The sequence below is a fragment of the Alosa alosa genome, chromosome 13 (genome assembly GCF_017589495.1).
Source record: "Alosa alosa isolate M-15738 ecotype Scorff River chromosome 13, AALO_Geno_1.1, whole genome shotgun sequence".
Classification (NCBI taxonomy): Eukaryota; Metazoa; Chordata; class Actinopteri; order Clupeiformes; family Clupeidae; genus Alosa; species Alosa alosa.
The window spans coordinates 1,972,071-1,988,431 of record NC_063201.1 but is presented as its reverse complement, the minus strand read 5'-3'; the positions used below and the strand labels follow the sequence as shown (position 1 = coordinate 1,988,431).

Below are 16,361 nucleotides of genomic sequence, written 5' to 3'. Positions count from 1 at the left end.
CCAGCGTCATCTTTGGTGGTGGATTACACTCGGTGCTGCTTAGAAACGACATTCTCGAGACTCAACAAAAGTCAACATTGATTTCCATGGCAGCCAAGCCCGATCTTCAAGCAGGAGAAGGAAAGGCTGTCTCAGTGCCTGTTCACACCGATGGACACACAATGAGTTTACTACAGCAGGCAAACTAATAATATCCTGTCCTTGTAAAAAAAAAAAAATTGTAATTGAAAGTTTCCCTTTTCATAACGGAAGGAACTAGAAGATCCTCCAAAACAAAGTCTGTTGTGTAGGAAGCAGCAGAAAGAACATACTGGGCACAGCCTGCCACATCCAGCAAGGCCCAGAGAATTACACAGAAACTACTCCCCACTCTGTATAAAGGCCCAGAGAATTACACAGAAACTACTCCCCACTCTGTATAAAGTACAAAGACTGTGTGTAAGAGGTTGCACATAGTATTGTCAGTCTAAGATGACAGTTTGCAGACATTGGGGACTTGTTAAAGAAGGCGTTTAGAAGGCACCACCTAGGTTCAATTTATAATATATTCACTAAACAGCATCCCTGAGGACTTTTAATTGCATTTAACTGCCTAAATGGCTAGCTAGCTGTGCAATATGGTGGAGTTGGGGTACTTGAGCAAAATATGAAAGCACTTAAATCTTGGTGGAGTCTCAAGATCAACAGCAATAGATGATAATTGCAGACAGTTGTGTAAAAAGAGTCATATATGCTTACTTGTAATGTACATCTAAGTTGTACACAAAACACCATGTTGCAATTGTTTGACACCATGCATTTACAATCTGCTAGTCATACCAGACCTCTTAACCCATCCAACCCACTGCAAGGACTCTGTTTCTGGAAAGCCCATCTCTTCTCTGCAAGGACTCTGTTTCTGGAAAGCCCATCTCTTCTCTGACTGATCTGCAGGTTGGGCTTCACGATCTCACACTTTTATGCCTACAGCAAAGGTGAACACGTCTCACACACTTTTATGCCTACAGCAAAGGTGAACACGTCTCACACACTTTTATGCCTACAGCAAAGGTGAACACGTCTCACACACTTTTATGCCTACAGCAAAGGTGAACACGTCTCACACACTTTTATGCCTACAGCAAAGGTAACCACGTCTCACACTTTTATGCCTACAGCAAAGGTAACCACGTCTCACACACTTTTATGCCTACAGCAAAGGTGACCACGTCTCACACACTTTTATGCCTACAGCAAAGGTAACCACGTCTCACACACTTTTATGCCTACAGCAAAGGTAACCACGCCTTCTGCCTGCTGTTTTCAGCTCTGCAAACTTTCCATGTTGAACTGATCAAGTTAAAGAATAAATGGATACAGCTATTTGTTAACAGAGATGACTGTCCATGTTGAACTGATCAAGTTAAAGGATAAATGGATACAGCTATATGTTAACAGAGATGACTGTCCATGTTGAACTGATCAGGTTAAAGGATAAATGGATACAGCTATATGTTAACAGAGATGACTGTCCATGTTGAACTGATCAGGTTAAAGGATAAATGGATACAGCTATATATATACGTTGAGGAAAACAGGGAGGTGCAAACATCTCTGAAAACCAAGTGAAGCATCAAACATACTGCCGAATATCAAATCCATACAATATTTTCCCCCACTAACAGAGGATATGTTTAATTGAATGCCCTTTAAATGACATACGACAATATGTATGTCACACTGGAGTCTAAGAAATGTTAAACTACTCAGAAACAACTGCGGTCATAAAACAGAGTGTACCCTGGTCAGCACAGTATTGGGGCCTGCCATTCTACACCCAGCAAACAGCCCCTGCCCAAAGTCCCCCTTGATTGTGCGTTGCAGCCCCCTCTCTGAATCCTGTGGTGTGTGACCTTATGCTGACCTTTTTGTAGGTGGTCTCTCCAGTGGGGTCCACCCCCCTGTGTCCGATGGTTTTCTTCAAGGTCTGGGAGGTGCCTGAGGAGCCCGGAGCCTGGAGAGGAGGAGGAGGAGGAGGAGGAGGAGAGGGAGGAGGAGAGGGAAGAGGAGGAGGAGGAGGAGGAGAAATAGGTCAAGAGTGAGTTAGGGTTCAGCCGATGGACGATATCATCATCCATCGTGATGGTTGACAGGCATCACGATGGAAAGCAACCATGGTGATGCCACGCCCCCACATGCCAGTCACTAATTCCTGCTGTAACAGGCTAAAACATAAAAAAACCTTTCCCTGAAAATGAAATTGAGCCTACTTTAAAGGCTGTCAACCAAACAGTTATCACGTATTAGTCTACCGTCTTGTAAAATAAAAGACTTATTAGTCTACCCTCTTATTCAAATAATGGCGTGAATCGTTAGCCTAATTGTCTTTTGTAGCCTACATGTCTCATGGCCTATAGCCTACATTGGATAATAGGTAGCCTAATGTTTTAGCAGAAAATATAGATTTATTATTGTTAGGCTACGACTAGGACATTCTAGCGCTCAAATATTTGTGCCAAATGCGTCCTTCTCCTCTGTGTTAAAATAAACAATTTCTTTTGTTAATTATAGGATCAGAAGGTAGCCTATTTATCTTTCACTGTAAGGCTTGTATTTCATGCATTTAGCAAAAGTCCCAGACAGCAGCGGAGTGGTAATCGGGATTGGTTCTTTGTAAAAGTGTTTTTACTTCGCCCTCCTATATATAGCCTGGACTGGGCGATCGCAGCCCTTTACTTTCACTTCCCGCCGCCCTCATATCAGCATAGCCGGTAGCCTGATAACGTGGGATGCTGCATAGTACTAAGATTTGAAATGAGTGACCACGATAGTCTTCAGTAGCTTTTTTGCTGGGCCCAGCGAAGGCTGGCAATGTGTAATATTCCGCTGGTTGGTGCACACGCAAGTGTCTATCTGTCTTTCACAACAATTTTCTTGGAGCAGATCTTCCAAACAACTTCGGTAGCCTGGTCAGTATGTCTCTCTTAGCTGTCCACTTTCATCAGGCCGTATAGCCTAAATAATATATTTTTTATTTTTGTATGTAGAACATTATAAATGTATTTCTGTACAGACATAGCTAGGCTATAGGCTAATTAATTAGTGTTTACCACACTAACCCCCATGATATCATCGTCCATCACAATGTTTTACTTTACACATCGTCAATGCCAATTTAAGCGACATCGCCCAACCCTAGAGTGAGTGAGTAACATAGATGGCACACTGCGAGTTTTGGTCTTTACCTCTCTCACACACACACACACACACACACACACACAGTGCCTGCTTTCCGTCCACACCCCACCCTAACCCACAGGGGACACAACACACACAACACACACATACACACACACTGTAGGTGTGAAGCTCATATTGGCTGGGCACAGTGAAAGCGAGAGCTTCTGTGTGACTGCAGCCCATCTCAGGGCGATGAGCCATACTGTGGTTTTCACCTCTGTCTGGAGCACCAAGCACAGACCACATACGCCCACAACATTGACTTCCACTCTGCTACAAACTACAAACAGCTGCTTGTTTCAAGCAGAAATCAAGTTTAGACACATGTGAGTTCAAGTGTGTACGTATAGCGTGTGTGTGTGTGTGTGTGTGTGTGTGTGTGTGTGGAAGGGGACGGGGTTTAAGCTCAAGTGTGTACGTATAGCGCGCGTGTGTGTGTGTGTGTGGAAGGGGACGGGTTTAAGCTCAAGTATTAATGCATTATAAGCGTGTGTGTGTGTGTGTGTGTGGAAGGGGCGGGGTTTAAAAAAGCTCAAAGTGTATGCATTATAAGCGTGTGTGTGTGTGTGTGGTGGAAGGGGGCGGGTTTAAGCTCAGAATTATTATGCATTATAAGCGTGTGTGTGTGTGTGTGGAAGGGGACGGGTTTAAGCTCAAGTGTGTACGTATAGCGTGTGTGTGTGTGTGTGTGTGTGTGAAGGGGACGGGTTTAAGCTCAAGTGTGTACGTATAGCGTGTGTGTGTGTGTGTGTGTGTGTGTGTGTGTGTGTGTGTGTGTGTGTGGAAGGGGACGGGTTTAAGCTCAAGTGTGTACGTATAGCGTGTGTGTGTGTGTGTGTGTGTGGGAAGGGGCGGGTTTAAGCTCAAGTGTGTACGTATAGCGTGTGTGTGTGTGTGTGTGTGTGTGGAAGGGGCGGGTTTAAAGCTCAAGTGTGTACGTATAGCGCGCGTGTGTGTGTGTGTGTGGAAGGGGACGGGTTTAAGCTCAAGTGTGTACGTATAGCGTGTGTGTGTGTGTGTGTGTGGGAGGGGGCGGGTTTAAGCTCAAGTGTGTACGTATAGCGTGTGTGTGTGTGTGTGTGTGTGTGGAAGGGGGCGGGTTTAAGCTCAAGTGTGTACGTATTATAGAGCGTGTGTGTGTGTGTGTGTGTGTGTGTGAGGGGGCGGGTTTAAGCTCAAGTATATGCATTATAAGCGTGTGTGTGTGTGTGTGTGTGTGTGTGTGGAAGGGGACGGGTTTAAGCTCAAGTGTGTACGTATAGCGTGTGTGTGTGTGTGTGTGTGTGTGTGGAAGGGGACGGGTTTAAGCTCAAGTGTGTACGTATAGCGTGTGTGTGTGTGTGTGTGTGTGTGGAAGGGGACGGGTTTAAGCTCAAGTGTGTACGTATAGCGTGTGTGTGTGTGTGTGTGTGTGTGTGTGTGGAAGGGGACGGGTTTAAGCTCAAGTGTGTACGTATAGCGTGTGTGTGTGTGTGTGTGTGTGGAAGGGGACGGGTTTAAGCTCAAGTGTGTACGTATAGCGTGTGTGTGTGTGTGTGTGTGTGTGTGTGGAAGGGGACGGGTTTAAGCTCAAGTGTGTACGTATAGCGTGTGTGTGTGTGTGTGTGTGTGTGGAAGGGGACGGGTTTAAGCTCAAGTGTGTACGTATAGCGTGTGTGTGTGTGTGTGTGTGTGTGTGTGGAAGGGGACGGGTTTAAGCTCAAGTGTGTACGTATAGCGTGTGTGTGTGTGTGTGTGTGTGTGTGGAAGGGGCGGGTTTAAAAGCTCAAGTGTGTGCATTATAAGCGTGTGTGTGTGTGTGTGTGAAGGGGCGGGTTTAAAGCTCAAATTATTATGCGTATAAGCGTGTGTGTGTGTGTGTGTGTGTGGAAGGGGACGGGTTTAAGCTCAAGTGTGTACGTATAGTGTGCGTGTGTGTGTGTGTGTGTGTGTGTGTGTGTGTGTGTGTGGGGGGACGGGTTTAAGCTCAAGTGTATGCATTATAAGCGTGTGTGTGTGTGTGTGTGTGTGTGTGGAAGGGGCGGGTTTAAAGCTCAAGTGTATGCATTATAAGCGTGTGTGTGTGTGTGAAAGGGGCGGGTTTAAGCTCAAGTGTGTCACATTATAAGCGTGTGTGTGTGTGTGTGTGTGTGTGTGTGGAAGGGGACGGGTTTAAGCTCAAGTGTGTACGTATAGCGTGTGTGTGTGTGTGTGTGTGTGTGGAAGGGGCGGGTTTAAAGCTCAAATTAATATGCATTATAAGCGTGTGTGTGTGTGTGTGGAAGGGGGGGGTTTTAAGCTCAAGTGTATGCATTATAAGCGTGTGTGTGTGTGTGTGTGGAAGAGGGGCGGGTTTAAAGCTCAAGTGTGTGTGCATTATAAGCGTGTGTGTGTGTGTGTTATTGGAAGGGGCGGGTTTAAAAGCTCAAGTGTAATATGCGTATAAGCGTGTGTGTGTGTGTGTGTGTGTGTGTGTGGAAGGGGACGGGTTTAAGCTCAAGTGTGTACGTATAGCGTGTGTGTGTGTGTGTGTGTGTGTGTGTGTGGAAGGGGACGGGTTTAAGCTCAAGTGTGTACGTATAGCGTGTGTGTGTGTGTGGAAGGGGACGGGTTTAAGCTCAAGTGTGTACGTATAGCGTGTGTGTGTGTGTGTGTGTGTGGAAGGGGCCGGGTTTAAAGCTCAAAATTATTATGCATTATAAGCGTGTGTGTGTGTGTGTGTGTGGAAGGGGACGGGTTTAAGCTCAAGTGTATGCATTATAAGCCTTGGTGTGTGTGTGTGTGTGTGTGGAAGGGGACGGGTTTAAGCTTAAGTGTGTACGTATAGCGTGTGTGTGTGTGTGTGTGTGTGGAAGGGGACGGGTTTAAGCTTAAGTGTGTACGCATACAACACACTGTCCATTCTTCATAGATGCCCTTTCACTCACCTCAGGTGAGGCCAACTTCCGGGATCCACTGGCCCCTAGAGGGAGAGGAGAGGAGAGGAGAATATGAGTTTCATGGCATCTATATATTGTACACTGGTCCAAACAGTGCATGATAATATTGAAAAACGTAAAGATCTTTCATGTCTTTGCTGTTGAGAAGAACAATCAACACCATAATATTATCAGTACTAGGGCTGCAGCTATCGATTCTTTTTGTAATCGAGCACTTTATCGATCGATTAATCGGATACATTTTTTTTTTTGCATTTTTAAACAGCCAAAACATATAATGCATAACGAAAATGACATGGCTATAAAATGATCAATTGGCACAGATGTATTTATTCTAACTCCAACATTTGGCTCCAAAACTAAGCCCATTTATTGCAATTTACCTATTTAGTGTTTATAAGTGCCAGTGCCGACAATTAAATAATGTTCAAAATGCGCTCTGTAAAATTGCAGCCTCTTGTGCATGACTTAGCTGGGCGAACAAAGCTGTCCATACTATGTTGTGAAGTGCTGGGAGGGAGAAGAGGGAAAGCAATTTAATGTATTATGTAGCCTACAACAAGTTTCATGCTGTAATCTAGACCTGAAATCAACATAAATATCTGTTTTATGTAGATTTCTACACCTACAGCATTTACCATTAGGCTACGAACAAATAATTTTACCATTAGGCTACTAAAAATAGCCTACCATTGGGCTACTAACAAATAATTTTTACCATTAGGCTACTAAACTAAATCATTTCTGGGGTGAGCCTATTTGCTATGGTAACCTAGCAACCTGTGTGTGTGTATTGTGTGCTTGCGTGTGCGATGCGTGAGGGAAAGATGAGGGTGCATGCATGTGTGTGAGGGTTCTTTTTTAAGCATACTGTCTTGCAATTGAGCGTGAATAAGTTTACTTACTTAAAAACATCAAAGCTAAACAAACTATCATGACATGCTACAAATACAGTATGTGATTAAAATCAGCCAACATCAATGTAGGCTATAGGCTACGTAGATAGATGATAGATAGGCTAGATAGATTGATAAATAGCCTAGCCTACTTTATTTGTCAGCTTGATGAAACAGCATGGAGTGGATATTTAGGTTCAGATGCTTGTTCTTTTCCTTTTTGAGTATGTAATGATCCAAAAACTTTACTTGAAAACTTTAGACATTCTCTGCCATTTATGGATATCTTGACTCCGCCATCGCGCCAGCTAAATTCAGAATGTATCATGATTCACGCGCTAGTGGTGTGCTTCCTGAACAACGGTCTGTGTGGAACAATCACATCCCTGCGCATATAGTGCGCGTCATAGGAATTTAACGAGGCTTCGAGGCAGGGTTTTTGCCTCGAGGAATTTTTGTAATCGAGTTATTCGAGTAACTCGATGAATCGTTTCAGCCCTACCTACACGTATCCAACATGTGCCCAGAATTGGTGCAACATGTACTTATTCTGTTGGAACATGATGGATACATGTAGGCTTCTGTTGGAACATGAATACATGTAGGAAAACTGTAGGAAACTTCATTTAATGAACATTCATTAGTCTATTTGTGTCGTTATTAGTGACAAGCTATTGCTACTGTTGCTTAAACTATTATGCGTAGGCCTAATAACCATCTGCAAAACAGGACTAGGCTACCAATTATCTGCCAGATATGATAAATGCCATAGGCTGGCCTTCACATTTTCTCTTTCTTACATCAATACGTTATGGAAGCATATGAGCCCACTTCAAATCATCTCCAAATATGTGATTATGTAGCCTATCTAGCCTATAGGCTAAGTTTAACAACGTTTATGGACAATATCCCTCGGACTGCAATTTGAATAGATTTTGCTGTGCTGTAGGCCTACTGTATGGCCTCTGACCCTTTTTCTACAGTGGCGAGATTAACATAGCCTAAATACTGTAATGTTTACACTAATAAAGATCGTTTATTAAGTAGGCTAACACATGAAAAGTGTTTTCAGCTAAAATGGCATGAAGGCTATATGTGGACCGCCTGAACCTTTGAGCAAAACATCAGCAGACAGAGAAGCCCTCAGTGTAGCAATGCAGACTGCTCGGGGGAACCTGCTTATCCAACTGTGGGTAAGCCAGTCGAACTGACAGACTTAGGCTATCATAAATTAGCATTTATTTCAATTTGGCTATAGGCTACGATTAAAAGTTCCTATGGTTCACAACTACTGCAAATATACTACCGACACTAGTTAACCACAATTTGTAGCCCTATTGGTCATGTTAAGTGTTACTAGCAATGTGAAACTAAAATCTAAGACAGTAGAAAATTATGTTTTTCTTTAAACATAATTTTCTACTGTCTTTCGAAATTAGACAAACAAACAAAATGCACCAAAACAAAAGCGTCCGGAGAGGTAGCTACACATTTGTTGTTGCATGATAAAGCAATGAAGCGTGCTGGTAGGCGTTTGACATGGCGTTTGATGGATCCACCGGTTGGTAGGAAGGGAGGTTTTGGCATCATCCCGCTACATGAAAGCGGGCCTTAGTAGAAGGTCAATACAGTTTCTGTATCACAGTCCGTCCACCGCCCTCTAACGCAATTTGCAGTGGCATCCCTCACTTTACATGGGCTCCGTCATCCGTTGCCCAACTGAATTAATGGTCCGTTCGCGTCCGCGTTGCTCTCGGCGCTTCAGCGTTGAGAAGTTCAGCTGTTGCTGCACCGGCCAGGACTGACACCCGGCCAATCAAACCAATCGGCCGGGCGGCACCAGCCAATCAAATTACGGTTATACTTCAAGTCATTTGCATAGCTACCGTCGAGAACACCCACTGGCATCGTTGGCCAGAGCGCAAAGTGTGTGTATGAGCCGTTAAAGGTTGCTTTTGACATAGTACAATGAAAAGAAAACTGGTGCTCATGAATACTGTTGTCTGTTGTCTCTGAAAGTTTAATTGATGCATTTAACTGCAATTTGGATTACACCTGCTTTTAAAAGGCAGAAATATTTCATGGCAAAACAGACGTGCGCTGTTTTCATATAATATGGCGGAATACCTAATCGATCGTTATTAGCACTTCTCCCATGTTAGATAGATAGATAGATAGATAGATACTTTATTGATCCCCAAGGGGAAATTCAAGGTCTCAATAGCATACAGACATCACACACAAACAACATGCATTAACAGCAGAAAAAGTAATACAAGTATGTAATATAAAAAAACACAACTAAGCAATAAGGACAGTAGAAGATAAAGAATATACTAAATACAAATTATACTAAATAACACTAAATCTAAATCAAGTCTAAAACAGTATCAACATAGTGTGCTTAGGGGTGATAAAGCTTGAGGCGCTTGCAATGACTGAGGCAGTTTTTGCGTGGTACTCCCATTTCCACCTCGACCTTCCCATAAATGCACGTGCAGGAATAAGAAAAGTGCAGTGTGCCATTCTGCGCTCCAGTGGCCTGCAGAATGCGCTTTCCTCCGCGTGCGGTCAGTTTTGCACATAAGATGCCGTGTATTAAGGTGCAAATAACGTCAGAAAGAGGCGGTAAATTGGTGGTAATTCTTAGTACATCAGGCCCTGAGTCTAGTCTGACTGGTCTGAATAGTCTAGAAGAGGGAAAGCAATTTAATGTATTAATATGCACAACAAGTTTCATGCTGTAATCTAGACCTGACATCAAAGTAAATATCTGTTTTATGTAGATTTCTACACCTGCAGCATTTGCCATTAGGCTACTAACAAATAATTTTACCATTAGGCTACTAAAAAATAATTTCTGGGGTGAGCCTATTTGCTATGGCAACCTAGCAACCTGTGTGTGTGGGTGTGTGCACGCGTGCGGTGCGTGAGGGAAGATGAGGGTGCATATGTGTGTATAAGAAGGGGTTATTAAGCTTACTACTTAAAAACATCAAAGCTAAACATTACCGGTATATCACGACATCACTACAAATACAGTATGTGATTCAAATCAGCCAACATCATTGTAGGCTATAGGCTACATGAATGGGCTAGATAGCCTACTTTATTGACGCTTGGTGAAACAGCATGGAGTGGATGTTTTCGGTTCAGATGCTTGTGTTCTTTTCCTTTTTGAGTATGTAAAGATCCCAAAACTTTACTTGAAAACTTTAGACATTCTCTGCCATTTATGGACATCTTGACTCCGCCATCGCGCCAGCTAAATTCAGAATGTAGCCCATCACGATTCACGCGCTAGTGGTGTGCTTCCTGAACAACGGTCCATGTGGTACAATCAAATTCCTGCGTGTATAGTGCGCGTCATAGGAATTTAACGAGGCTTCGAGGCAGGGTTTTTGCCATCGTTTCAGCCCTAATCAGTACAGGCTGCAGTACACTCACATTCCATTCCAGACAGGCTACATTGGCTTATTTGGTGATGATAAACACACACACACAGGCTTTAAAACCCTTCACCTAAAAAAAGGTACTAAGACAGAATATAAGAAGAGCCAAAATAGCAGAGAAAGGGAAGTACCACAGAGCAACATCAGCAGCATGAGCAGTGGAGTACCACAGAGCAACATCAGCAGCATGAGCAGTGGAGTACCACAGAACAACATCAGCAGCATGAGCAGTGGAGTACCACAGAGCAACATCAGCAGCATGAGCAGTGGAGCTCTATTGATTAGCTACTCTCTGCTGCTCTGGTTGGAAGAGACCTTAGCAGGTATGTGCATGTGTCTCAGAGAAAGAGAGTGTGAGGGAGAAAGATTGTGTGTGTGTGTGTGTGTGTGTGACAGAGAGAAAGAGGCTACACTCTCCACCCTAGACACAGCAGTCAGAGACACACACACACACACACACACACACACGCCTTCATTCCTGGTACGTAGGCTTGCTGATTGTGATTCAGAAGGCAGACTTCTGCTGCAGTCTGTGGAGGCTGCAACACACAAATGTGAGCAACATGTCTGCAGGTCACTGAAAGGCAGTCTCGCTGTCTGACACCTGCATCAAAACTACACGCTGGACAATCACAAGCAGACCAAAGAGTGTGTGTGTTGTTACTGCGCACATCAACGATAGACACACGTGCATGATAACATCATGATTAACATGCTTCTGTTTCAATAGGAAAGAGTTTAAAGTCTGAAGGTGTGCTTTTGTGTGTGTGTTTGTGTTGTAGGTACATTCCTGGGCACCCACTGAAATGACTTTAGGCTAATATTACAACAGAGTGGCCCTGTGTCTGGAGTGTGTGTGGGCTGAGACAGAACTAAGTATGGAGGCAACAGCTCGGCAGACGTGTCGGCAGCGCACGCAATCCCACCCTGATCCCATTCTCCTCTCCTTTCCACACACACACACACACACACCTCCAAAAAAAGCCATAATTGCTACCGATCAAGAAGATATTAGTCATGCACATGGGTATGAACAGGAAGAAATGCAACAAGGTTGAAAACTGGCCAGGACGACAAGATAAATTTACATGCAGACAGCAGTGCGGCTGAATATGTCTGATTAAAAACACCATGACGCACAACATGTTAAAAAAAGACCACTCAAACACAGAGTCAGAGACAGACGGTATTGCTCAAGTGAGCCATCAGAATTTGCACCAGCCATAATAAACACATGAGGATATCTGACAACATAAAGTATGCCTGGCAGCTTAAAAAGGGCAGGCACACGTACGCAAACGTAGACACATACACACAAACAAGCCGGACAGCCAAGCAAGAGATTTCAGCTCACTCCTGTGCCGCCTACCTGCCAAACAACCCCCTTTCTGGCTGTGTAACCCATGGCAACGGCTATTTTCGCAGGGGAGGCGAATCAGGCTGCGCAGAAGCTACCCAGCTCAGGTGGGCGATTGGGGGCAAAGTTAACCCAAGGACAAGCACTAGCCTTGAGTCGTCATCCAACTGCCTCGGCTGTCCATGACATAACTTATCTACACGAGAGCAGCGCTGCACGCTGCATTGATGCAGTTCTGGTTACTGCAGAGGGCACAGGATGAACATGCCAAGCTCCGTGTCCAGCAATTCTACATAGGCTATCCCAACCACTTAACCTGTTTACTGCCAACGGTGCATATATGCGCCCACAATGACTGTGTTCTAGAATGCCAAGGGTGCATATGTGCGCCCAAGGAGTGGTAACCGCCGCGATAACATGTAGCCAATTAATGCAGAGGGCACAGGATTGACGTGCCAAGCTCCGTGTCCAGCAATTCAACATACAGGCTAGCCCAACCACTTAAACCACAATAGTACTTCATCTGGAAAAAGATATGAGCTGGGTATGTCATGACAGCACTCATTTGAAGCATTAAAAGTCTAAAGCAAATAACTCATAACAAAGCCCTATTTGGGCATGGTAGGGCAGTATCCAACCTCAAAGTGAAGCTATGCGTGTTCCGTACTGAGAACACACTTGTGTCTATCACAGCAGAGCACACAGCACAGCAGGACCATGCATGTACCTCCGAGAGAGGCCCGGGAGACCAGCATCCTCCAGAAGGGGGTCCTCGGGTCTGGGAAAGAGCAGCATGGGGTGACACCGGACAACGTCAGGAATAATACTGAATCAGGCTAGTAGACTATATATTCATGGAGAGAAAAGTGGTTGAACCTAAACAGAAGGTAATGTCCTTCTGCCAAACAACCATCTCTGTTCAGCAATGGCTCTCTGGCTTCATATCGTTTGAAAGCACTGATGAAGTCGACAATGTCAACAAAACAGTAACCAAAATAAATCAGCTGCCAAAATACACACACACACACAGTAATATAATTCCGTCTTGGCCATACAGACACACAGAATACTTATCCACCTCAGAAAGACCTCCTTCGACTTCCAATTCAAACTTGGTGAGGTATATAGGCTAACAACCAGCACGGCAAGGAATTAAAAGCATCCCTGCCAGCATATTCCTGGACCAAACTCCTCACGTAAACAATCTGCCAAAAAACTACTTTACACTAATGTGCAGTCTGCATGAAGGACAACACACACATATTCACATAGGCTTATTTGTTTGGATGGCAGGAAATGTCAATCAAATGTCAGTTTTAGTAAGCCTGTGTGTGTGAAAGTAATAATGGGTCATCCACACATTTTCCATCAGGGAGATGAAAAGTGTGCTGCTTCTCGACCCATTTTATCCTTTATATATAGAAGCAGATTACATCTTGTGTCTATCTATGCGCGCGTGTGTGTATGTGTGCGTAGAAGGCATACAGTGTGAATATAGAACTAAGAAAGTTGCAGTCTGCAGGATACACAATATTGGATTTCTGCTTATATTTTCATTGGTTGATGCCAATTTTTATTTCCTTTAAGGACCTCCTGAATTTGAATTGAGATATTACTCTTATTGTAATGGCCTAGGTCCAGTTGTTGAAGATAAAGGTACAGGTAACACTTATCACTATTATTCATTCTACCTTAAATGTATACTTGTATAAGAAATATAGACTCCCATGAAAAATAAGGAATTCATTGAAGCATGGTGTAGATGTAAAATATGCAATGTGACGCATGACATTTTCAAATAAAAATGTAGGCTTAGATCATGAAACTATAAGTAGGTTTCCTCTGAAACTCTAATAGATTGTGTCGATTGTGCAGGTATAATATGCAGGAATTTCATATCTGCTGATACCGATGCCGTACCATTTACATTGTGCAAATCCCTATTAGTGATGACTAAGCACTGAAACCTCCCAAGTCTACTAAGCATGTGTCAGAGATTAAACATTGGATTGATTAACAGAAATATTGGACTGAGATAGATAGGTATGCGAGTGTGTGTGTGTGTGTGTGTGTGCACGCGCATTTGCCCAAGTGCCTCCACCAAGTTTAGGTTGCCATAAAGCACCCTACTGTTATTTTTACAAGGTATCCACAGCAGCCGTGGACAGTCATTCTTAGCTACAGGGAGTGTCTTGATGAGCCATAACTTCCCATCTAACCACTGCACTGAATGTCTGGTGCACTTAAAAATATATCTCTCAATTCACAGATGGCAACCATTCTTAGCTTGAGGAAATTTCTAGCCAATGCGTGCCCTCTGGAAATGATGGGAGACCAGAATCAAAACAACTATACGTCCTGAATGACATCACAAATAGCCACATACTCGGTCAAGAAGATGGATAACAGGTGATAGACATGGCCAAAATATGAATCTGGTTGTTCAGAAAATGCATGATGACAAACGGCACTTCTGATTGGCTAGTTAAGTCATTTGGCAAATCTGAATCCAGCTGATATAATCTTCGTGACAAGTCATGAACTTTGAAAGAATGGAATGAGTCAGCAGTCTGACTGCTCATTTGAGTAGATCCAAACATACACTGGCTAACTGGTGTTGCATTGTGCTAGAGAAAACGTATTTTACGTATGTAACACATCACAAAAAAAAACCCAACATAGCTGATAGAATGGCATTGACAGATTGGTGGGAAAAGCTGATGTTTACGCCGTAACGTTAGTGTTTGTCACTATAGATGTTTGTCACAGTACAAGACCAAGACACTGCTGCTTGGATGTTGATTCCACATGCTCCGAATGCCAAACGTGGCAGTTTACAGAAAATAATACTAGAAGGAAGCTTGTTGAGGTTCAATTAAATAATATTTTTCAAAATCTGCTGTCACCCTATACAAGGTTAACTATGTTCGCTAACGACACTCGATTGACAATGTTACTCTATCGTACCCGAGAGCAATAGCAAATTAACACAGAAAGCTAGACACGTTTTGGTTGGTTTGCATTTGTAACCCCAATTGAAATACGCGACGTTAGCTGGAGCTACATTTGGTTTAAGTTAATTGGTGTAGCCATAGTTATACCATAGATACATATACTATCACACACACACACACATACACATACATACATACATACATACATACATATTTATGTGTGTGTGTAGTTATACCTGAACTAATCCTTGGCTAGCATCTCTGCCTCAACGAACCATAACGATACGTTAGCGTTAATTGGCCGATTTAGCAAACAAGAGCAGCTAGTTTGATAACTTGAATCAAACCTTTCAAGTTAGAAATAAATCAAAAGGGAAAAGACAACATGTCCAGTATGTCTATTAACATTTACTACGTATCAGACTGCCAAACATGCCTAAACCAGCGTAATTGCTAGTTAACGTATGTTAAGCGATATCAAAGTTAGCGACAGCTAGCAACTAACGTTACATGTAACTTAACGTTAACATAACGTTAACGTTAGCTTAGACATGACCGAGTAAACAATAGAAATAGGATAACCTTTTGGCTAGCGTTAACTCTAAACTTGCATTTTACATTACTTGCTTGGCAAGGGAATTCCTAGCTATTATGAACAGCAGTTATCGGTAAACAAAACATTAGCCAAGCTAACTGTTAATTCGAAACTTTGCTTACCAGCCGAGTTCGGACAGTCATCAACAGCTAATTACTAATATAGTACACAACAACCAGCTATCGCTATGTGGTCACAGATTTTAAAGAGATAACGTTTGCTGACTACGTTCCCCAGACATCAAAATATTTATCGCTAATGTTACCATTGTAAAACGAAAAACTAGCTAGCTAACCGCTGTGCTACCTATAAAATAAACGCAAAGATTTGCTAACCACCTGACTAGCATACTAACGACCGAAACCAGCACATAACGTTAGCTCTGTACGCGTCGTGTTCTTCCAAAAGTAATAGTTAGTCGTAGTGTAACGTTAAAAGACAAATGACATCTTACATTCTTTCCTTACTGTAGGTCTACATATGAATGTGATCCTTTTGTTCCTTTATTTACCTGTAGGAGCAGTCGAGCCCGAGTCAGCTGCACCGGCTGTCGCCATTTTGCTTTGACTTAGCTTCCCACACTGTTGACCAGACTTCTACGCTTTTCTGTAGCGCAGATCCCGCTCGCCGACTAGCCTACACCCCGACCATTCAGTGTAATTTAACCCTTCCCTCACTGAAAGTTTTCCAGTGTCACTGGCGTACTAAGTTTGTGGAGTTTTTGTTTGCAAACTGTCTGTTTCGTTGTTTAAAAATATAGGCTAGCCTACGGACAAAACCACTTGAAGACATAACTTGAATTTAGATTATTCAGAGTGGGATAACCTAAACTAAATCAATAGCCTATGACACATATCACCATGAATATCTGCTAGCCTTACCTGTTGTAGCCTACTTCTCATAATTCAAAGGGTAATCACAAAACGGGACTTGACCTGGAATAAAATGGTCATGGTAGACCTACACCCAT

General features: G+C 43.2%; 1 protein-coding gene across 2 annotated transcripts in view; it reads right to left on the bottom strand.

Annotated features, from left to right (window-relative positions):
• Window positions 1–16,005, bottom strand: part of pip5k1ab (phosphatidylinositol-4-phosphate 5-kinase, type I, alpha, b) — a 31,489-nt gene extending 15,484 nt beyond the window's left edge. Inside the window, exons 1-3 of one of the 2 annotated variants that reach the window (XM_048261122.1) lie at window positions 15,903–16,005; window positions 6,126–6,160; window positions 1,904–1,993 (exon numbers count right to left, since the gene is read on the bottom strand). In XM_048261122.1, the coding sequence (XP_048117079.1) occupies window positions 1,904–1,993; window positions 6,126–6,160; window positions 15,903–15,948 (171 nt within the window). In that variant the 5' untranslated portion in view covers window positions 15,949–16,005. Of the gene's footprint in view, window positions 1–1,903; window positions 1,994–6,125; window positions 6,161–12,569; window positions 12,613–15,902 lie in introns of those variants that run through there. The other variant, XM_048261123.1, reaches the window with a different exon arrangement.
• Between the last annotated feature and the right edge of the window lie 356 nt (window positions 16,006–16,361).